Genomic DNA, 25,272 nt, shown 5'->3' with positions numbered 1-25,272 from the left:
AATTAAGCATCTTTATTCTTCTGCTGCCAAACAGCGGTAATAGTTAAAACCCCATCTCTCTTCATTACTGTCAAATGCAAACCAAACTGAAATATACTTCTTGGTTTGTTGTTTAACGCCACACTCAGCAATATCCCAGTTTCGTGGTGGTGCACTGTAAATAATCGTGACAATCCAGTGATCAACAGCATACGCACCGATTTAACTAGTCTCATGTGTCAATCAAGTACACGAGCCTGATCACCCGATCAGGGTGTTCAGACCAATTCTAACCCGGATCTGCAGGGGCACTATAAGCAAGATTTCATGGGAAGTCGCAACATCTGTCCAATCAACTCTCGTTGAGAGTTAGATCTAAACTCTCGAGTCTTTGAGACACCTCCCACGAATTCCCGTTCCGGAGTCTGACCTGGTATCCTCCGTCTTTCAAGAGATACTGTTTCGGAGAAAGGCGGTGAACATTTGTCACACATTTCGTCGCTGTTTGAACGTGGCTAGCCCTTGTAACAGGTCACACAACCTTCATTGCTGTTCGCAGGTGAATCAGTTGTGCAGGTTAATGCTTATACTACGTATCACTGGATTGCCTGGTCTTGATTAGTTAGAGACCATCGCCACATAGAGGAAATATTGGTGAGTGCGGCGTTAAACAATAACCGGGCCAAACCATTCTTGCTTGACACCCTGGACAGAGCTGTAAAAATTTAATATCGATTTCAGTTGCAGTTTAGTGGTTATCCAGCTGAATGAATGCAACCAATTAAAATGTGGTGTATTTGTTTAGTAAGGAGTGCATTAATCACTGGATTGTCTGCCCAGATTTGATTATTTACAGACTGCTACAATGACACATCTCATACAACTGAAACATTGCTGGGTTAAACAACAAACGGGCTAACAAACCACCATATAGATCAAATATACTGAATGAAATCATTTTCATACCTTATACCCAGCCAGAGAATTAATCGTTTCATCATTCATAAATATCAACAAACAAATAAATATCAACAACAAACAATCAAGTTAAACAGAGAATGCTGCTTTATTAACCACTGACTGAGAGATAATTTCATACAGACCCCATTCGGCTCAGATAGTACAGTGCAGCCACTTAAATATACATTTATTCTGTTATTCCATTTATGATTGCTATGGTAACTGACAATTGTGCAAAGTTCCATGAAGATGACTTGGCATTGCATCAACACAATGTACTTTGAAATCAGAAACCATCTACTTGTTGAAATGTCACAGAAATGCATCATTTACAAACACCTGATCAGAGCATGGATCCTTTAACACACACACATTGTCATACAAAAGTTGGACTCAAACTAAAATGGCTGAGTTAAATCATTAAAATTAGTTTTCCAAACTGGTAAAAGAACTGAATAAAACAAGTTGCATGATAATTGCTAAAATTCCAGATATAGACACACTAAAGGTGGGAAAGGTATTTCACACTTATCAGAAGCAACTTATGATCAATAGTCAATTATTTCAGGAAAAAGGAAAGTAAAAAAATCAAAGCTTAAACATAATGGTTACAAATGGAGCATGGATATTTTCACACTGAGAGCTGATCTCAAGTATGCTGAACACTTAATAACTGTCAGCAATGTGGATGTTGAAAGTTCCAAAGAGGTAGAGCAATATTGCACTAGATCGGCTAATCGACTTCACCTCCTGGTTAAGCAAAGTCTCTGCACCACAAGAAATTCTGGACAATTTTCTTGTACACATTCAAGAATTTGGGACAAAACAGCTATCATTTGCAAGGCAAGACTTCACAGAAGCTGATGCTGTTCTAGAGCAAAGAAACAAAGGCTGTGGAATCGGTGATACTGTCAAGGAAGAACTGAATGATCGTCAACATTTAACAAATCACTATTAAGCAACACCACCATTTTCTTTGGCCAAATAAGACCTTAAAACCATATAAATATTTAGATGTTACTTTCATCGTATTTTGAGGAAACTATGTCACTATATCTATCATAAATATCCCTTTATACTTGCGAGAACCTGCCTCAGCAATTTGTTCAGTATTACATGAGTATTGGCCACACTTTCATCTTCACAGGTCAGGGAAATAACACAATACTTGCTGGTTAAACTGACACAAACACCATCAGTAGCATTTGTGAGAGAATCATCAGAATCTGTTATTCAGGAACAATACATGTATAAACAAATTATTCATCAATGATATTCTCTAGAAAATGTACCGGAACCACATGAAATAAAACTCAGCACCTAATGATTTTAAATGCTGCATAACCGTTTAAGAAAATCAAGAACTTATACCTTGCAATAATTATTGCTATGTTGCATTATTAATGAATTAGGTTTTACCCCGCTTTTATCAATGTTTCAGCAATATCACTGCGTGTGACACAAGAAATGGGCTTCACACATTGTACCCATGTGTAGAATCAAACCCAGGTCTTCAGTGCGACAAGCAGACACATTTAGCACTTGGCTACGCCACCCGCCTTACACAACTGAAAGCCTAGATACAAGATTTCCTTTATCGTTGAATACTGGATTCATGATTGGAGGTAGTTAAGAAGACCAATCTGTATCCCTGACCTGTGAAGAGGTCACATACTGAGATATATTCTAGAAGTCTACAATACCTCCACTATAAGCCCACAGTGACATACAGGGCACATCTGCATGCAGCATAAAATAACTTACTTAAAAAGTCCAGCGTGGACAATTATGGCGAAATTCATGAATAATAAAATAGAATCTTGTCAAAATCAGCATTGGCCTTCGAACAGGCCATCATAGTGCAGGTATTGTTTTCAACACTGACCTGATCGCTGATAGTTGTCAGTTGATGATATCACCAGAGTCAGTGTTGCAGTATTCACAAGGCATATATCATACATACAGGTGCAAGGTAGTTCTACTAGACTAGGTGGGCGGGAACCATGGGGACAGTCCACAAGGGGAAATAAATATAGCAAATACAACAGGGTAAATAGCACTGGAAATGCAAAGAATCATTGTCTTGAGTCAAGGTAGAATCCGAGATATAATTTGGTTGTAACAACAGCCTTCACATGTGGGACTAACTCTTACTCGATGTTGAATGTACCCAAGGTATTACACCAGATAGCTGATCTTTCTATTTCTTTCTGAGTTGCAGTCAAAGGAGTTGTTTATAATGATTTGATAAAACCTCAACTTGAGGTTTGTGCCTTGGATCTGGACGTGTAGGTTTTGTGATCCTTTTGGCATACCATAGGCACTAAGAATGTCATTTTCAGATGTGAGGCACTAAGAGTGTCCATTTCAGATGTGAGGCACTAGAGAGGCCTTTTCAGATGTGAGCATACCAAGTTAATGTCTAAACCAGAAAGTCATCCCATGGATCTTCTCAATTTCAAATATGTGGATATCCCTGGTTGTAACCATGTAGGTGAGTCAGTGAGAATGGTAGAAATTGGCTTTATACATTGTACCCATGTGGTGAAATGAACTCGGGTCTTTAGCGTGATCAGCTGACACTTTGACCAACAGGCTACCCCACTGCCCCATAACCATGTAGAGATTCAAATGCGAGGATGTGGTCTTGACAAGCAGACACACCAATCATTATTCTATCAACCTTTCACTACTTTCAATGGAAGGACTCATTTGAATGCAGTGGGCACATCCAACATCAAGTCCTAATGCTAGATGGTAGAGGCTGGGGTAGGATGGTAGTGGAAAACATCTAGAGGAAAGAAGGTAGGGCATGGGGTTGGGTGGGGGAGGCAAAGAATGGGGATATGGGATAGAGAAAAGGGAACTCGAAGGAAGTGGGGAGGGGATAAAGAAAAGGGAAAACACAGCACTGGGAAACATCACATTTTGCTTATATGCATGCCTGCTGTATAAAATGGACAATTTATCAGTAATAATGCAATAACCACTGTCTTGTAGCAGAAAGCAGTCAATATCCACAAATTATTACTACGAAGCAACAACAGAGGTGCAATACAATGTTCAAAGTGTTTGAACATTCTCGTCAGTCCCCCTCTTGCTGCAGAGGAAGCAGGTTGACATTGCTTATAGATATATATCATTTATATCCATAATGGTGGCTTATAGATATATATCCTCTATATCCACAATGGTGGCTTATAGATATATATCCTTTACATCCACAGTGGGCTGAACATAAACATAACATATATACAAGATCGATGAAATGTACACAATACACCAGCATTGACAGGCAGGAGAAGACACTCAAAGACAGGCTTCGGTGTCCATAATGTTGCAAGTATTTCTCCTTAGGGTTAATTTTGATTAGTATACAAAAATATACTTTGCATTCCGGCTGAAATGTATATTTCAAGTGATATTTAAGTTGATATTAACGTCAGGCTGGAACAGTAAGCATGTTATGACATTTATAATACAGAATATCGCATGAATAATTTGCGTAGACGAGAGACAGCTGTGATATACTACACAGACTATGATACATTCATCATACTTAGATAATGATGACAGACCCTCTGATCAGTTGGCGCAGAGACCTGGAAAGTGGCTGACATTTATATAATTTGGCAGTAACCAGCAAACCTAAAGTTTTCAAACAAAATGGTCTGTTATACATACAATTCCAGTTTGACAGTTGTACATTATAATGTTATACTCACAGAGTTCAGATTTTACAATCTGGTGGTCACCAGGAAGCAAGTATCATGTTGGCCCTTCGTAAAGGGTCATTCGGAAGTCAATTATGAATTAACTGAAAGCAGCTGTAATTGAGGGTGGGTAGTAATTAGTGAAGTTCTGTCATCATGAAGTATCATCATGGAGTTATCATCATGGTGCTGTCATCATGAAACGCAAGATCTGTCATTGCTCAAATGCAGGACTGCCCAAATGGCAGTTGGTCTGATTGTTCTTCATCCCATGAAGTGGAAGCCTCCCAAGACAGCATCATTGGGAGCCTCTGTGGCACTGAAGCATTGAGGTCTGCAGGAATGGAGGAGGCTTTCAGCTATGCCCAAATGGAACTGTCAGCAACTGCAGGATATGGTTCTGAGTATCTACATACATGAGTGTTCATGCAACCATCGATTTTACAATACATACTTCAACATGATCACAAAGGAACCACTTCTTTGAAATTTCAAAAACATTTCATTGATTTGATACACATTCCATATGAATTCAAAATTCATTTTATGAAGAATCTTTGTTTTTTTCATGAATCCTTGCTCAAGTGTTGTTGAATACGTGGTCAAGTATGCTGCTTCACTGTGTAGTTGGGCAAAAAGCAAGCTAACTGAGAGGAGCAATGTCCTCGAACTGTCTGGCTGTTGCGATGAGCTCTGATTGGGGGCTACTCCTGTGTGACCTGCCAGACTATAAGATGACTCCTGTCTACTTTGTTCAGTTGAGACTTCTTCTCCTCCTCAGTCTCTATCACAAGTTCATCATCATCACCATCACCTGTGGAGAGTGAATATATATATTACAAGTTGTTCATCATCATCATCACCATCATCATCTTCACCACCACCACAACCACATGTCTAACACCTACATGACAACAATCCATGGGACAAATAACATTGATCTAGCTTTAAATGTAATCTGCTAGAAGAACTAAGTGATATTATTTCACTGGCTTTGTCATGGATACTGAGTTTTAGGTAAACTGGCACACTTCCTTAGACAGACTGCCTTCAGGGCTATTTGCTTTAATGTCACTGTTGTTCCAAACCTTCCAAAATCAGGCTCCTGATGCCATGACTGTTCCTTAATTAATGCTTTGATGTTTCAAACCACTTTCATTAAGACTACTTACCAATTCTAAAGTCAACATAGCCTTCTCCCCCTGACAGGACAAGCTTTGTGTTGGTAGGTGGTGCTGGTATAGCCTCCAGTCGGGATTTGGTGGACGTCTCACCATCATCGGTACTCGGGGCTGCAGCACTCATGCCCTTCCTTGCAGTACCTATAACAGAGGCAACAGACACCCAATGAACATCCTTCCTGGCGTCTGTATCACAGAGGAAACATACAGTACGGTCATTAGTTCCTTGGACTTTTCTATGGAGGATTAAAAAAAATGTTTCTGACTAATTTTTCAGAGCATGCCTTGCTGTAGCTCACTCTGGAATAGTTGCCATCAAAAAGTGATACTAACAATAAAATTCAAGTGAGTACGTGACTCATTCTGTTTGTTACAGTTACAATACTGTACCAGCATACCGTATTGCGTCCACTCCGCAAGGTCTTTTGTTTCCAGAAATGTTTTATCCATATTTGACACTTTAAAATTTAACATAACCCATACAGATCTACAGAATTACACAATAAGACATTTATTCATGTTTTTTTAAAAAAAGCTTTATATGAAAAAAAGAAAATCAACCCATATGGCTAATAACCTCGCTTTCACACAAAAGAATATCAGTTCAAAATATAACAAAAGATTTCAAATAAAACATAATACAGTTGAATGCGCATATATTTTAGATAAAGCAGATGCATGATTACACCAACACAGCAAAAGAGACACAAACATTAAGAAAACATTACTGAAATACCATTACTAAAAGTAAAAACATTTGATGACATTAACTGTACAGTTACAATCTTTACCATCTGCATAATAAGGACATAAAACATTAGAGTTACTTCACTCACTCGGCTCAAGATGTAAGTGCTAAAAGTGTGCTCAATGATATATTTCAAGTGAGTGAAACACTGCAATGTTTAGGTTAGAAATATTCTTTAAATTCTGCGACTTACAATTGTTAGTACTGCAGTGAATTAATTAGCATGATTATATAAAAGGTGTGTTCTTAAAGTCTGAAGCATCAGAAAACCCACTTCACAAGTATTTCATGGTCAAAATGCCATTACTTTCCTTGAGGTAACAAAATGTGTTATATTTAAAGAAAGTCTGCTTATGGAGGATAGATCCTACAAGCTACTATTTGCAAAGCCATTCTACTGCTGGCAAACTTGTACCTGTCATCGATGAGGCATAATCACCTTGGAAATGAAAAGACAAAACAATGGCTAAAGCGATGTATCATGACAAGTAGGGATCCTAATGACAGGTGAGAAACAGAACATCATTAACATGGTGCTGGAAGGAAGCAGAAATGAGGTATAGACAAGAGTCTGTGGTGCCTTCATGGCAGGCAGCATTCAACGGTTGTCAGAATCCTTGTTCCATCATTGGTACTCAAATAAAGACTACATACCAAAATAGCACTTGCCTTGAGGTTCAAGGAGGCCATTCAAAAATGGATCAAGGAAAGTGATTTATGATAGAGGCTGCATTTAATGTTTCATGTTCCCATACTGGTATTCAAATAAAGACTAAATTAACACTTGTCTTGAGATTCAAGGAAGCATTTCAAAAACAGATCAAGAAAGGTGATTTGTCATAGATACTGTTCAAAGTGTCTGTGTTCCCATACTGGTATTCATATAAAAAATACATACCAAAACAGCCTTGACATTCAAGTAAAGACATATAAAATATTAATCAAGGTGGAAAATGATTTGTGATGCTCCATTTAATGCTTGTGAAGTATATCACAGTATCAGTGATTAAAGACGTGAGTGATCAAGAGAGTTTAGTTTTACAACACTTTCAGCAATAATCCAGCAATATTATGACAGGGGTAAAAAAAAAAATGGGATTCATACATAGTACCAATGTGAGGAATCAAACCCGGGTCTTGGCATGATGACCCAACACTGTATCCACCAGGTTACCCCACCTTCCCCTTGAAGTTATGTCATGTGACCACTGCAGAACAATTCTTATGGATAGATAACTTCTACATTGCAACATTTCGGTGTGTATGCCAACACCGTCATCAAAGAAGCTGTCCATCCATAAAAATTATTCCTCTTCATCACACAAGCTTGCAAATGCCACATAAAGATGCCATGAGACCCTTATTTAGTCACAACAACGGGTACGGTAGTGACCTCTTGCTATTATTATCAGGGTTAATAAGTATCAGTGAAGAAGAATTACACTTAATTACCTGTGCCTAAATAATAGAAAGGGGTGAGCAAATGAGTTTGACTTAACCCTACTTGGTACAGTATATCAAGAAAATCCACATAAAGGCTCTAAAAATGGTGAACCAGCAATCTCAAATCTAAGAATAACTGGGCAAATATTGGACTTGATCTCATGACTGAAAGAAGCCTGAGAGACAATGAACAGAGACAACGTACATTTAGATAGATCCTTGTGCCTGCTGTTCCAATCACCCATCTACCCAAAAATAAATAGACACTGTGGGTGCAACACTGATTCAAATCAAAACATGTCTGGCGAAATCAAAATATGCCTACTGCATGTGTATTATTGCAATCTGTATTGTACTATAATTTCTAAACTGGCCTCTGGCCAATTCAGAATTGAAATCATAAAGGAGGGAGGTCACTGATTTTTTTGTGAAGATAAGAAATCTATGATTTTACAAAAGCTCAAATCTCCTGGACTATCTCAGGTCTAACTGGACTGGACTCAATTAGAAAAAATATAGACATAAACATCACAACATAATGTCATAAAGATATAATATGTACCTCCATACTTATATCAAATTTATTATTTTCATTTTAGACAAACAGTTGGTCATGACGGTTTTACAAAATAATTATCAACAAAATAAAATCCAAATGTAGTCTACAATAAGGCAGCATTTCAAACAATCATTCTAGATGTCTTTAAGTTGTTATAGATGACAAAGATCTTTTATGGATAAATCTTTCATGGAAAAATCAACTGACAGGTCACCTGATGAAGGGATCTGAAATGACCCCGAAATGTTGTGCGTAAAAGATTAAAGATTTATCCGTAAAAGATCTTGGTCAATCAGTCTAGAGTTTAATTAAATTCATTTATTATTTTCTTTTCTTTGGTCTTGGAGACACACTTGCACAGATTAACATAACAGTATACCAAACTAATAGCATTACCGAGAAAAGTGTCTTCATGATAAAACATTTCACTTCATTACATGGGAAAAAATATCATATTATTTCATTTCCTAATTTTTTGACACTTCTTTTTAATCTGTAATATACTGACAAGTTCATTTGTATTAAAAAAAATAAAATCAAAAGAAAGCTTAAAGTAATAAATCATCACAATTAGCAGTAATTATTAATGATGTAGATACATGATATTTCATCTAGCATCTTCCAAATCTACTCAGGCTTTTTGTTTTCTTCCAAATGAGAAATCAATGCCATGCTGGTGATAAATGTGAATGGTGATATGGTAGAAATGTGACTAGACTTTTTCTTTTCATCATCATCATCATCATCATGATCATCATCATGATCATGATCATGATCATCATCATGATCATCATCATCATCATCATCCACTGTTCATATCCTGGATACTTCGGCCTCTAAAGGGTGAGTGAGGGCAAGTTTTATGCTGTTTTCAACACTAACTTAGAAATATTCCACCAATATAATACATTATATTTTTTTTGTAAATATACAGTTTGTGGCATTTAACTGCTTTCTTGAACCTAGATGTTTTAAGTGGTTGTAAGCACCATACATTAAAATTAACTTACAACTATCTTAGTGCTAAGTGAACTGCGAAAATCTAGGGCCATGCGTAGAAAATATTGGCATTTCTATACCATTACAAGGCATGAGAAATATTGGCTTTTTCTTATTTCTACCAGGCACAGAAAATATGGTAATTTTTTTTCAACCATTATATTTGCTTTTATCAACTTTCATGAAGCTTGGTTTACAGATAATCTTGTCTTGGAGTGAGACGTTGTATACAACATAAAGGGGATTTTGAGCAGCATAAGAGTTCCATTTCTTCTTTGAAGTATCCATAGAACCAAATAGACCCCCCAAAAAAACATTTAAAATGAAAAGTTTGTTCTTATTAATATGTTTGAGAAAATTTTGGTCAACACGCACATTTGCATTTAGTCCCTTAAGAACAATGCTTTTCCGTTTAGATTTTTCTATTTCTATTTCAAAGCATTGCTGTGTATACATCCTAACACATCAAAAGATCAGTTCATTATATGCCCAACACAGGATGTTCATGTGAGGCCTGAATATTTGGTGTACCATACCAACTATGGAAGACACCCTCCCACTGAAACCAATTAATCAGCCAATCTGGTGGTTATCTCCTAGTCATCAGGAGAATCATTAATCAACATATGTTTGGGATTGTTGAGGTAGTCTAGTGGTTATGTGTTTGTTTGTCACGCCAAAAGATCCAGGTTTGATTCACCACATGGGTACATGAAGCCCATTTCTGGTGTTCCTTGCTGTGATATTTCTAAATGTGGCATAAAACCATACTCACTCACTCTAAATACGTTCAACATTGAGGACAGAAGATGTTCATTTGAGGCCTGAATGTTTGATACACCCTACCAAATATGGAAGACACCCTAGCACTGAAACCAATCAATCATCAAGTCCGGGAGTCATCTCCCAGCCATCAGTAGAAATCATTAATAAAATATACAGACAGATGTTGTCTCTTACACTTGATTTATACAAAATCAATACAGTCACCTTTGAACATGGTGGATATCATTTAACGATAATTCAAAGTAAGTTGCCACATAAATAATTACATGTTACATTACAATGGTGTCTCTTGAGAAATAACATTATCAAATTCATAAATAAAATATTGGATTTCTTCACTGGTGAATCTTTTCTGTAACCATATTCGAATCTATATTACTGAAAATATGTAATTAATTTCATCTTATAAAATGAATCATGTGACAAATAATATTGCCTGGCAGTTTGACTTTTGGCCCTCCTGACCCAATATCTAGACTTTTTGAATCAATATACCAACATATCAAAGGTATGATCATAATTTGATATAACATCAGACTAGACCTGAGATTACTATCATTAAAATAACTGATGGAAAAATAAAAATGAACAAATGAAAAAAAAATAAATGAAAGAATGAAAGGTTGTCAGGTATGTGGAAATTTATTGTTTAAGTCACACATGTATTTTTACAAAAGGTTTCACCATTCTAAATACATATTATTTGCAAAATTTCTTTAACACTTTATTTGATCATGACCCATTCTGATCCAGTGATTATGACTATTTACCTCAATAAATGAAAATGAAATCAAATCTGAAAACTTTTCCTTTAAATTAGCATACTTAAATGGACACAGATGACACATCAATTTAATAAATGCACAAAACTCGACACAGGTCTGAACATAGACCCCCAGAAAGGTATTTTAGTTACATATTTTCTCTTCAGTCTTGTCTTGCATGATAGAAGCAACAGCTCAGGTAGCAAAAGGCTTGAATATTTCATCAGTAAAACAATATCTCACTATATCTATTCCAGGACTTAAAGACTTCTTTATGCCTTTCGGTCTCAAGTCTAACAATTAATATTTTTCCTTTCGCTGATGCATTGAATACTTTTGTAGTACATTCTTTAATTAACTTTAATTACAGAAACTAGTTTCCATGGTTACATTTCATACATAAAGGAAGACAGATGAATCTTGTAAATCTGACAAGAGCAACTACAGCTTGAACCCTGTTATTGATTTCTAGGAGATTACTCTTTGGCTAGAGTCTCTCATTTTGCTATACTTGTGTTACTAACCGCAACATTTCACATTGATTCTACACATTTTATTAATTTGGGTAATTCATCTTGGATGTTTGACATGATGATCAAATGCTTCAGCCAGATTGCAAAAAGAACTTGAGGGCAAGTCAGTTTTGTTCTGTGGTGTTTTAAATGTGGGAGAAAAGCTTGAAATGATGCAAGTCTTGGATGTTTTCCACATTAGCAAAATCAATGAGGTCATGTATGGGTCTGAAAAACCTTGAGACATAATCATGCAAACTGGGATTTGAACCCACATTTACTGATCCTGGAGTGCCCAAGGAAAGTAACTGCTGACAACAAATTGCAGAACCACATGGTAACCCCCAACCATAGACACCTAAGGATACATATAGACAAAAGCAGGTATCACATCAGTATTGCTTAACACTGAGGTAAGGATTCATATTTCATTGTCACATTAAAACATAAAGAACAAGTTATAAATGCATAATTGACTGAATTATTTGAGGAAACACAAACTCTCCTACACAGTACATGAATAACAAGTATAATGTCCCAAAACTAACCCGTCATCAGTTCCGAAATACTGTATGACATACAGCTCTGTTAACCACCAGCTGTTCAATACTGAGATGTAATCATAGGAATACACTCTCATTGACCAAGTGATAACACTGATATCTCATTATATGTGATGTTGTACAGCGGTTATCATAATAATGTGATATGAGGCACATTTGCTCCTTTTGGTCCAGTTGTATTGAACTCGAATACAATCATACACCTGTGATCTGTAAAATCTTGTGCTATGTAGCATGGCTGTAGACAGTATCCCCACAGGACAGCATAAAGTGGCACTATCTGAAAGCTTGCAACTACATGCTAACACAAGGTGCATCACGAGCCATAACCTTCTGCATTACACACTGGACAAAGGTATACTCTAGTTATTTTCTCATACTAATAATTTTATGAATGTAATTGTGGATACAACAGTATCATTCAGAGCTTCATTCAGTTTAAACCATTATTTCTTCTACACAAATCACAGAAAGCAGATAAGGATGAATAAACAAGTGTATTCTCTTGTCCAATATGTGAGTGCAGTTCCTATCTACCATGCATGGGAAGCTGGTTACAGAATGCGAAGTCACTCAAACTTGCTCAAGAAATATCTGTTTCTACCAATATGATGGCTGTCTCTAAATGATCAGGTCTAGATAACACAATCCAGTGATTGAACCTGTGAGAAACAATCAATGTCACCAAGTTGATGACAGTCAGTTAGTCTGACTGGGTATAAATCTAAATGCTTCATACGTCCACCCTGCAATGAGGGGAACCTATTCTAACATATAATTCAACATTGTCCGCTTTCTGAGGCTGGTGAAGTATTTAAAGTACCTGTTCTCTCATGTTGTCTTTAAGGAAACCAAGTCACATTTGCTGTTACTTGCTGCATTTGATCATGATTACAAATTATGCTGAATTAGAATTACGATGAACTGAACAATGTTTGGCAGGGAAAACATGTTATCATGACAAAATATTTTGGATAAGTTTTTGTTAGTAATATGTTCTGTTCAACATCACTAATGAGAAATGACTTCTTCATCAACTCATTTTGTGAATACAGACTTCTATTTTAATCAATATGTGTTGTTTTCTGTATATGGCAGCACTGTTTCAAATGTCAGCTGTCATGTATTTATGCCAGGCAACTGTTTCATCTCCGAATAATAGTGACATGAATGCATGAGGAAAAAGGCACTGCTGCGCAAATATGGAATCAAATGGTTAGAAACGATCATATAACTGTATGCAAGATGCAGTAATATTTTATTACGTTAGTATTCTGGAAATGCAAAATAGATCATACAAACCTGAATATGATGACACTCACTCATTTATCACATGTTCGTTTATTGATCAGATGAATTACAACCTTTGAAATATTTGCAAATTACTTTTGGAAAACGAGCATGATTCTTTTAACATAATCTTGAAGAGACAGAGATGGGATTACAGCAAATGAAAAATGATGTTAGTGTTAGGTTCTGGGTTAGATCTGCAGGTCCATTAGCAGCGAACTGTCTCTATCCCTGAGTAGGTTTGAGTGGCTTAAAGAGGGGTCAACAAGCAACATGCTAAGTAACATAAGCATATGTACCTTCCAACGGCAGTTTACGCTTGCCAGTTGCTAAGCACACACACAAAAAAAGAGGAAAATAATCATTTAATGTCACCTCCAAGAAGGAAATGAAAACAAAAAGGTAAATGTGATGCACTACATTGGCGGCATCTGGAGAGATGCAGTGTCAGAACAACTAAGTAGAGAGGTGGAATCGGTGCAGACTATGTAGACATTCAAGCACCATCATGGCAGTCTCTGCAGTGTAGCGGTGTCTTGACCAGGTATATCAGTGGCTGACTCCACTGTTTGATGACACGCCAAATTATTCAGCTCAGGGTAGGGTTCATGAAAGATCGTGGTAGTAAACATAAAACTAGAATCTGTGGCTACAGACATATAAGAGTAAGTAATACTTCATCTAGATCATTGAACTTTTCATCAGTATACGCCGCTACTGCAATATGACTGAGGTACTAGGGTTGGGTATTACCAAAATTTATGCATTGTGATATATTGTGAAAGTGTAAGACATGGTTCAGGTAATGATATTACTTTTTCCTTTCTTTTGAAACAATGCCACTGTCAGGAATCTTATGTCATTGTACAAGAGATTAATTGAAAATGTTTCTAAATTGAAGACTTAGCGCTTAGTTTTAAACTCAAGAAAAGGCCACATTTTCGTTTGTCTATCCTTACGAGTCACGGAACCAATGTATTTTTTATCTATTTACATGGTTTAAAAGTCACGCAAATGCAATTATATGACCAAAATATTAATATAAATAATAAACAAAAGAAAAGACATCATCACAAAAATTACCCATCATGGTCACAGAAATTGCTGAACGTATTGGCTGAACTGGTTCGCAACAAGTGTACCACAATATATTGTATTGCAAATTTCGAATTGCAATATACTGGTTAATCAGTCTTATCACCCACCCCTATGGTGTACCTGCACTTGAGAAACATTTTGGCCACCTAACACCCACTTTAAAACATGGAACAAATTGGGGCTACCCTAACACCCACTTTAAAACATGGAACAAATTGGGTCTACCCTAACACCCACTTTAAAACATGGAACAAATTGGGGCTACCCTAACACCCACTTTAAAACATGGAACAAATTGGGGCTACCCTAACACCCACTTTAAAACATGGAACAAATTGGGGCTACCCTAACACAGACTTTAAAACATGGAACAAACTGGGGCTACCCTAACACCCACTTTAAAACATGGAACAAATTGGGGCTACCCTAACACCCACTTTAAAACATGGAACAAACTGGGGCTACCCTAACACCCACTTTAAAACATGGAACAAATTGGGGCTACCCTAACCAGGAATTTAACTTTGGGATGACATAATAGTCAATAGAGCAGAGACTAATGAGAAATAACCACTAACAGACAACTGGTTCAGCAAGGTAAATGTGAAGTCCCTCATTGGAGATATACAATAAGTGTCAGAAAAAAATGTTCAGAATTAGCATCCATGATGATGGTTTAACACTAGTTTCAGTAACATCATGTCAGGACACACCAGAAATTAGTTTCACACATTCGACCCATCACAGGAAACAGGATCCTCGGCCTAATGAGTGTTAAACCATCATCCTCTTCAAAACTACAGGTATGAAATCAGTGACATATACCACTGAGCTATCAAATCAGCTGGACATAGCTCTGACATTAAGGCTGATTTACCACATACTGAACTATTATATATACATACAAAGCTGTCCTTGTCACAACCACCACACCTCTTGTTTTTAACATACTTTCACCAAGCCTGTATATTACAAACTGCCCACAAACGTGGTTATTTCACAGTAGAATGAGAGTGCATGTACAGTAAAGGCTGCTTTTAGCAATACCACAGACATGGATACCATAAATGGGTTTCACACACTGTACCCATGTTGGGAATCAAACCCGGGTCATTAGCGTGACGAGCCAACACTATAACCACTTGGTTAACCCATTGCCCAGGTCATCTCATAACCAAAATCTCATCTCGTAGTAAACACCAAACATGATATCTATCACTGCAGTGGAACACATGTTCTGCCTGATCAGAAACATACAATGATGAAATGTATGCAGAATTCAATCAAAGTCATGAGAAACAACACACTTGTAATGTTGTACAGCATGTCACATGTCTACAAAGTTTCATGCAAAACTAACTATGCAATCAGAACAAATGTTTGATATACTTTGGGGCAAACAAACCCAAAACCACACCACATGCTGTCTACAGAAGTCACTAGAAACTAAACTCATCATCATCATCATCATCATCATCATCATCATCATCATCATCATCATCATCATGATGCCCCAAATCACTACCACATGATGCAGCTCCAACACACCTGATCTCCTTTAAAAACCCTACTTTTTCCACACTGTGAAGGTTGATATTTTTACGAGCAAATACACAAATTTAAAACATTCCTATTAAGCAAGATAAACAAAAAGCCATTAGCTGCAAAGTTCATTATGTAAAATTAGTAAAAGTCCAAAACAGAGACAGACCCGTACATTTGTGAATTTATCTTACCAATCTGATTTGGGTAAGCCTGCTGTCCAGCTATTGGACTTGTGACAATTACGGATATTGTAGTCCAAATCCTGTGATTTATATTCCGTGATATGTGTCCCATGCTACTTGTGGATAATGCTACACAATCAGCCATACCAGTGACACTGGGCATGTGTTTCATATTCAGTGTAAGACAGCCATGGGATGGTGGGAAACAATTCTAACCTGGAAACCCTTTAAGTCAGTTCTGGCTGAGGAAACCACACATTGTATTGAAGTTTCATTGAATGGGTTTAACATTACCAGTCCATTCCTTGGTCGTTTTCAATATTATTCCAATAATATAGTGATTGAATGAGTGAGTTTAGTTTAGCATTCCTTTTAGCAATATTCCAAAATATCATGATGGGTAACACCAGAAATGGGCAATACATATTTTATTGTGGGGAATCTCAGCCAGCCAGTCCTAGTTCTGACCTCATAAAGGCAAACACCAGGCAGGGTATCAACAAGTATTCATATTTATTCGTTCCACTTAATCTCATATGGCATGGCCAAAGGATTGAAAATCACTAACATTCTGTTTTCAAACCAGGCATTCCATCCACATAGCCCCAGAAATGATTTCACAAGACCACTACAAGTTGGGATATGATGAAAATTTGGTTACCTAAACACTCATTTGGCAAGACAGTGAAACTTTCATAATGTATGCAACTAACAGGAACTCAAGTAATGTGTTTGTGCAGACGCTGGATCAATTATTCAGGGATGAGTGAAAAGCTGCCGTGGTAATGTCTCCTTCCTGTCCTCCACTCTACCTGATGTTCTACATCTGCACATCCAATACATGGCCGGTGGGATTACCGCATCAGACTGCAGCCCTCCGACCATGTTCCGTAATAGTTCAACTCCTGTCAGGACCCTAACATCAAAAGTCAATTACCACCATTTGGCCATACGGTGGTGACATTTTATGCTCTAAGTACATACAACACAACAGATTAGCTTAGGGCACTGATAGACTGGATGGTTGAAGGAGCTCATACCGAGAAACATGTTCGTTATTGAATGTACTTCAGTCCTGATCACAACAGAGTTGACAGTGATGGTGGAGAGGTCATGCTATTACGACAACACTCTCGTCACTTCACCCACTCTAGGATGACACTTATGCCACCACCAGAGTCTTCATCCTTGGTGTAATGATCCACAGTGAAAATGGCTTGTGTCACTACAAAGGCTGGTAGTATGGCCCACTTTGGGTATGCCAAGGAAAGACATATAACAAGCTTTCCCCCTACATTTGATATAAATTTAATTAGCAAACTTTAAAGGGCAGCAGTTTTCTCAGAAGGACAGATATATTGTTGCTATTACTGGCTTTTGTTAGTTTGGAACAAACTTGATTGAATTCTTCTGAGGCCAGTTTTCATTTGCTTAAAGCACTTCTAACATACCAATCTTCTAATGATTAGCATGGAAACAGAATCTTGCTCAGTTCTGAAGGGACCAACTAAAAGTCAGCAACACCTCATAATCATCCCTCCAGGCACTCTTCCTTGAAGTCATGAAAGAATAAATTTCTTCATCTACTACAGCATCTAGAATTGAACAACAATCAGCCTCTTCGGGTTCAAATTACCTGTTTAACCTTAAAGTGCAATTGTCCCTTTCCCCCTTAATCAGTTTGAAGCTTGCTCAAATCTTATTTTGTCAAACACACGTAACCTCCAGTGATGTAAAATATCAGTCAGTGAATGATGGGTTTATAAACCTTTCTCAAAATTCCTCCACCAGGGAACAGAATTACCTTCTAAATGTTTGAAATGACCCCCCTAATGTGTTTCAACCATTTGGTTGGTGTCATGAGTGCAAGCAATGAGACACAAATCTTAGATCAATAACCACAGTGTGTGTTTATGCAAATGCACTTGTTCGTTCCTGTGCAGGACGTCACAGATCCATCACCATTATGTCAGTGGAGCAGGACACTGAGCTTGAGGCATACGTCTGAAGTCTGCCTGGTGCATCTGGGATGGCTGCCAGTTCATGTATGGTGTCACAAGGTGCTGGGACCATTATCATCTCGTTACCTTGTAATTCAAACTTATAATGTAGAACTGTGAACTGAGATCAATGACTTTCTGAATCACAAAGCAACACTTCATGACCCTGGTCTTGGCACACAGTTGGTTTATAGCAAAATCAACAGTAAATGTGTAACATGTTATATTTGGTATAACAATCATACCAGTTTAGATCCAGGTTAGAATTGGTCTTCAGGAACATATGCTTGTCATAAGAGGCAACTGGCGGGATTGGGTGGTCAGACTTGCTGACATTGTTGATACGTCACATCCCAGTTGTGTAGATCGATGCTTATGTTATTCATCACAGGACTGTTTGGTCCAGACTCGATCATTTACAGTCTGCCGCTGTATGGCAGGAATATTGTTGGGTGTGGCATTTAACAACAAACCAACCAACATTTCCAATTGGGAGTCCTTTCCAGCTTTCAAACCCACTCTCTCTGAGTAAGGCACCAAATCGCCAACACATGTAGGCACATACAGACTGACAACAGGTGATCCAGACCATGCACTTTATGTACCCCTCTGTCTGACAGGTGTGAATTGGCACTCCTCCCACAACTGAATTAATAGTTCATGTCCTCCATAGTAAGCCTGGCTTCATTTTTGAGGTACAGTTTCTAGCATTTGTTTCATGGGACAAAAGAAGACAAGGTACAAACTGACATTGTATTAAGTACCTAGGATACTTAAGATGTTATCCTGTTGATAATGACTACTATCATCAACAACCTAAAGTTCTAAGTTCATCCCAAGTGACAGGCTAATCTTCAAAACTGTTGTGTTCCATCTAAGCAAACGATTTTCATTATAAATACCCTGATTGTTTTCCCCTGTATTATTGTAAGACCATGCAATAAAGGGAAAACTCAATGCAACATTCCTTCACTTGCAAGCATCAATCACCCATGTCTGCAGGTAGTCGCCGATCACAGCATCAAATCATATGGTAATTCATAAGCTTTTTATCTGCACACAAGGGCTTACATCCAATCAAGAGAGACACATGAGCCAATGCTTCTCCTCCACTTTCTCAGGTGGCTTTTCAGGTCAGCTTTCTTCATGACCTGCTTGCCATGAAGCCTAATCCTCATCCAACCTCTGTGATGTGATCTGATTGACCTCAATAATCAGATGGGGTCTGGCAATGATATGGTATGCAGCTAAGCTCATCATGTGCCCATTCCACTCAGGAAAATATCTTCCATTAAGCATCGGATTCTTTGCTGACTGCCTCTCATTTCAATGAGTAAATATAATTGACTATATCCAAGAAAATTCCCTCCATTCTTGTTATAAAAGCATTACCATGCATTTCAAATTCACCACTGTCCCTTCTTGTTTGTCTAAAACACAATTTTTTAAAGATTTATGGAAGAAGGTTTGTTTTTTTTAAATTTAAAAAAAAATGCATCTATTTTCATCCGGTAAAAAATGCAGAGCAGAAAAGACTAAGGCAAATGGAAAACATGAATGATGATTCCAATCAAGGAGTTGAAAAAAATCAAACTATGTGCATTTAGAAACATTTACATATAATGACTGCTTACAGAAAATATTTATTTAAAGATAGAATCAATACATCTAGTGATGTATTTTGATTGTGTTCTGCAAGAAATCCATTTTTTTCTCCCTCCATATCAGTTACATTGATTTTCTAAGCTTATACGCAATGAGGCAGAACCTGCCGACCATGGCAGAAACGCTCCCAATAATTCAGATATAGATTACAGATATTCTTGCATTAATACAGTAGCTCCCTAACAATACCATTTTTGCAGCTCTTGCTGGGATTAACCATTTAGGTTGAGTCAAACCTGATCAATTGTCTGAGGGGAGGTACCATGAAGGACGCCTCCTGGTGATTTCTGTCATGACATGTTCAGGTATGACCAATCAGCAGAGATAGAGGTTTGACAAGATTTCTGAATTTTCTTCCTTGTTAGGTGGGAAGAGTTCTCCACAACACTTCCTCTGCCCATACAAAGTGGGTCTAAATATAGCCTGATTTAGTCCATGTGCGTGTTACCAAGGTAATATGGAAACTGTAAGAAGTTTTCTGAGTAAAAGTGAAAGTAATTTCAGGACAGCAGTTTCCGCTGGAGCTGATCTTCCCTTCCTAATGTAATACGTCAATATGACAACTGTGCCAATATGTAATGTGGCCAGATTGGGGATGATGAAGAACTGACCAGGATTTGGCAGTCTGCATCCTCCAAATGGCCAGGAAATGAGGTGGCTATATGGTCTGGGGCAGATGGAGGATGAAGATGGGTGAATTGGTCCAGTATATAGCAAGATTAAATTAGAGAAGACAACCTTCATCACTGCTCATCCATATGTTGTCATTAAATTGGATGGGAGAGAAAGGAGCACTTGGGATATGTGTTCATTGTCATCAAATTAAAGAGTCTTGAGGCTGTGGTCTCTTGAGACCCAGACCAATATTGATATATGCTATTACCTTGCCACCACTGGCATTTACCCAGCTTACAGAGATTATGAGATCATATCATACCACCATGGTCAAACCAAACCTTAATGATCCAAGCTTACACATGGGTAATTGAACATGGGTGACACTGCAAATGGATTTTCCTATTTGGTGGCATTAGAATATTTTGCTTTCACAAAAACCTTCTACAACATCAAAGGAGAATTGATCATGAAGCAGCCGAGAGAATTTTTTTCAATAATCTTAACTTAATACATACATTTTTTCATTACTTAAATGTATATCAATATCTAGATCCATGGTTTCTTGAAAAGAGTCAACAAAACTATAACACATGAAAGAGATTTCTTTTTTTTAACTTTCACAGATGTTGAGCAATGTTTGACCTACTGACAATGGGATTATCACAGTAACAAAGAGCAGCTAACTTTGGATTCAGTTGAATGTCAGATCAGATTATTAATACTTGCTTTCTGATTAAACCGTAATTTCAAGAGAAGCACATTACTGCAGCTCTATCTACTCAGTTATTTGAGTGTTGATAAAGCCATTTATAGGAATAAGACACTATTGGGTCGGACACGTCTGGCTTAAAAAAAAAATATACAAACCCATAATTTGAGACTTTATGGTAGTATTGTGTGAAACTGAAAGGCACATGTGCTAATGCATCAGATCAAAGAGTCAAGGACTGTAAGGTCAAGGATAACTTTCATCACTTCTGAATTTAACTAATGCATAAAAAAAATCAACAGCTCATGCAATTTCAGCAATGAATATAGAACAAGACTGAAGACTTGAAAATTCCTTTTGTGTATGTCCCAAATTTGATAAAATTCCAAATCAAAGTAATTCACAAAATTATGAAAATATCACACTGGTGGTCCATCTAGTGCATATTACTGTTTTGTTACTGTTAAATATGAAGGCCAGCATTTTCACAAAAACAGGTAGCAAGGTGTGGAGTCATCCCACAGATGATATCCTTACCTTGTCACCTTGCAGACAAGGTCAACGTCTTTAGTCTTGTGAACAACGCATCTCACTACAGATCACAAGGTCTATTGTTCGAATCCCCACACTGGACTCGGCTGCTGCACTGGTGCAAAATGTGGGGCTGAGCAAGTTCATATGAAATTTGAGCAAAATAAGTCTCACTATCCTGCCATATGGCCTGGGACATGCCTTCAGTTGACATGGAAGTACCTGGTATATAGCAGGGCATGGGGTCATCCAACACATGACATCTTTTGTAATATCTTGTCAGCTTGCTGATGGGTTTTACCTCTTTGGTCATGTGAAAAAGGCATTTGATGTCCGACTGAAAGACACTGCACTGATAATACTGCTTCTAAATGGCCCTCAATTATGTTGACAGTATGGATAATTAAAGACTAGGCTTCACAATCACAAATTTTGTCAGTAGCATGGTTGAGGATTTATAGGGTCAGAATTTCAAAGACCTGACTAAAGCATGTCATCATCATCAAAGAAAGACTGTCATAAGTCATTTCTAGGTTAAATGTAAAATGATGCATATCGTGTAAATTAGGATGATAATGTACAGAACCCATGAACATCCATGTGAACTTGACTTACAGCAATCCAGGTGCATGTTATGGCATCCCAGAAGCACAAATTATGCTCATTATGTTGAGGATTGTCTGGTTACATACTACCATACTATACTTTGAATATTGATGAGTACGGCCTTGAACAACAAACAAACCAATAATGTGCTGAATAATGCTGAATTGACATCATAAACTTTGATTTTGCAGACATGTGAAATGTTGTTTGAATAATGAGTCAAGTACCAAATTTGCTTGGATCATGTAGTAGCATGTCCCCACTCGAACATGCTTTCCCATTCAAGTCTGTTAGATGGCAGGTCCTTTGTCAAAGGAAAGTTGTCCTTTCTTTCATAATCATTCGAACATGACATTGATTAAATGAAGTCCTTAATGGTTTTCTGATCAAGAAAGCTTGCACGTGCTGAGAAAATTTCTAGGTGACCGATCAGTTGGTTTTACAAAAAAATGCTTATTTGCGGGAAATGAATGTTTCTGCCAGGCAACTTTATTGAATTTCTGATTGAGACCACATTGAATTCTACATTGTCAAGGTATTGGATTTCAGGACTACTGAACAGATGTGAATCCCTTTTCTACAAGAACATCTACAGTCCATCATGAACACAAAGTCACATGTACGTGCCAAACATTTTCAACCAGGTGAGCCAAACACTGTCACAGTCTAACAAAGACACTACTGCAAATCATGTCCCTCATTGGACAAAGACATTAAGATGAAAACCAATTTCCAAAAGAAACCTTTCATGACATAAGAATCGATTATTGCTCAATTAGTTCCAGTTGGTATGCTGAAGAACAGTATGAAATGGAATGTGCAGTCTTGCTGAAAATTAATTTTCTAGCTTTTGGATATTTCTACTTCAGGATTGATTAGAGACAAATGAATACAGCTGTTTGAAATATATCAAATTCTGAGAACAAGACTACAAACTGAAATCATACATCTATAAAATATTTCTTTCTGTTTTCTAGGCCCAGGATACCTGGGAACAATAGTATGCTAACCATGCCAAATGGAAGCATGAATGCATTGTGGTCATCTTTGACTGAAATCATTGGAATGCTATGTACTGCATGCAAATAAAAAAATCCTGAGCCCATGGAAAAATATATGCTGCTGCAAGAAACTGAATCTTTGACCAAGGTGAAGCTCCAATGAAAGAAACAGAACCTGTGAAGATCCGGGGTAGAACTGGTCTCCAGCAATCCATACTTGTTGTAAAAAGTGACTAATGGGATCAGCTTTGCTGACCTGGATGACACGTCATCATAACCAAATTGCATGGATTGATGTTCCTGATGTTAATCACTGGATTGTCTGGTTCAGACTATTTACAGACTGCTGCCATAATGTTGGACTTTTGCTGAGTGCAAACCAACCAACCAGAAACAAAATCTTTGACCAAAGTGAAGTTCCAGTAAAACAAACCGCTGTGACCATGTTGGTGCCATTGTGAAACAGACACCTGAATTTCATGCACCAGAAGAGGCTGAATTAACTACTTTAAGTTTTACAAATCTTCAAATAATGAGATTTGCTTTCTCACAACCTGAACAAATCAGGCTTCAATTCATGTTGTCCAGCAGTCATTCTTATAACTAACTTGCTTATTTGACTATCTTTGGCAAGGGTTTTGAAAAATGTGCCACTTAAGTGAATAAGGCTTTTCAAGCATCGATGACATTAGTTTTTGGAGCCATGAATCTATTCTTGGTAATGTATGAAACAGCAGTATTGTATAACATCAATCCATTCTCCCTTGTATGGTAACCTCATCCCTTAGCAACTCTGACATACTGCAAGGAACGATTCAAACAGTATATATAGAACTGACCTTTGAAACTGAAGGCATTCTCTCCTTGACAAGAAGAATCAAATGGTTTCAAAATCCATTTCTTGAAGCAATGGATACTTTTTTCCCTCAATGTAACAATAAAACTGAAACTTCATGCTGAGTTACCTTTTTGCAATACCTAAACAGATAACAGCTCTTTTAAAATGACCTTTTCAGATGACTCTTGTATTCTTGTGGAGGGATTCTTGAAAGCAGCTAACATCTGGAACAGTGGCGACAGACCTGACCAGGGGTAGGGACTAGGGGTAGCCTAGTGGTTAATACATTTGCTCGTTGAAGAGCTGTTTTTGATTTCCTACATGAATACAATGTGTAAAGCCCTTGTGTCCCTCACTGCAGTATTGCCGAAATATTGTGAAAAGCAGTGTAAAACCTCACTCACTTTCTCTGACTGGGCATAAGAATTACTATTACAATTAAAGTTAAAACTGTTGAAAGGGGCACAAAATCTATTTCTAACTGCTAATCGGTGCATCTTCACAAGGTAATGATTATCTTATGTGAACTAAAAACACTATTTCTGATTACTATGACTGCTCTTTAAATGACATGAATTACACCTGATAGAACTGCCCAGTTCCTTGGGGCAGCTGCAAAAACTTCTCATAACATGACATCTGTTGTACAGACTACAAGTGAAAGCAAATAGCAAAACAGAGGCAAACTATCTTGTGGGCTTTCCTCAACCAGTGAGTGAATAAGTTCTACACTGCTTTTAGCAATATTCCAGCAAAATCATTATGGGGGACACCTGAAATGGACTTCTTTCGTTAACAACCTTTTGAAGAATCCCTCTTAACATTTGATAGATTTGGGATTTGGAATTTGAAATTTAACTGCCCATGCTGATATTTTGAATCTTGTTCATCCAATGATTCAGCAGGCCACCTTCTTCCTGACCAGAGATTGATACATCCTTCAGGATATGCTGTACAACTGACAAGTCCACGAATCTGACCA

General features: G+C 37.5%; 1 protein-coding gene across 5 annotated transcripts in view; it reads right to left on the bottom strand.

Moving 5' to 3' along the window:
- Positions 1-1,026: 1,026 nt before the first annotated feature.
- LOC137274262 (C-Jun-amino-terminal kinase-interacting protein 4-like) overlaps positions 1,027-25,272 on the bottom strand; it is a 97,879-nt gene continuing 73,633 nt past the window's right edge. For 4 of the 5 annotated variants that reach the window (XM_067807364.1, XM_067807367.1, XM_067807365.1 and 1 more), the window contains 3 exons: positions 13,797-13,826; positions 5,825-5,974; positions 1,027-5,466 (listed from right to left, as the gene is read on the bottom strand). In XM_067807364.1, coding sequence (XP_067663465.1) covers positions 5,357-5,466; positions 5,825-5,974; positions 13,797-13,826 — 290 coding nt within the window. In that variant the 3' untranslated portion in view covers positions 1,027-5,356. The remainder of the gene's footprint in view (positions 5,467-5,824; positions 5,975-13,796; positions 13,827-25,272) is intronic. The other variant, XM_067807368.1, reaches the window with a different exon arrangement.

This window comes from Haliotis asinina, chromosome 2, assembly GCF_037392515.1.
Source record: "Haliotis asinina isolate JCU_RB_2024 chromosome 2, JCU_Hal_asi_v2, whole genome shotgun sequence".
NCBI lineage: Eukaryota > Metazoa > Mollusca > Gastropoda > Lepetellida > Haliotidae > Haliotis > Haliotis asinina.
The sequence above is the reverse complement of the archived record's forward strand: the minus strand, read 5'-3'. Positions and strand labels throughout refer to the sequence as shown.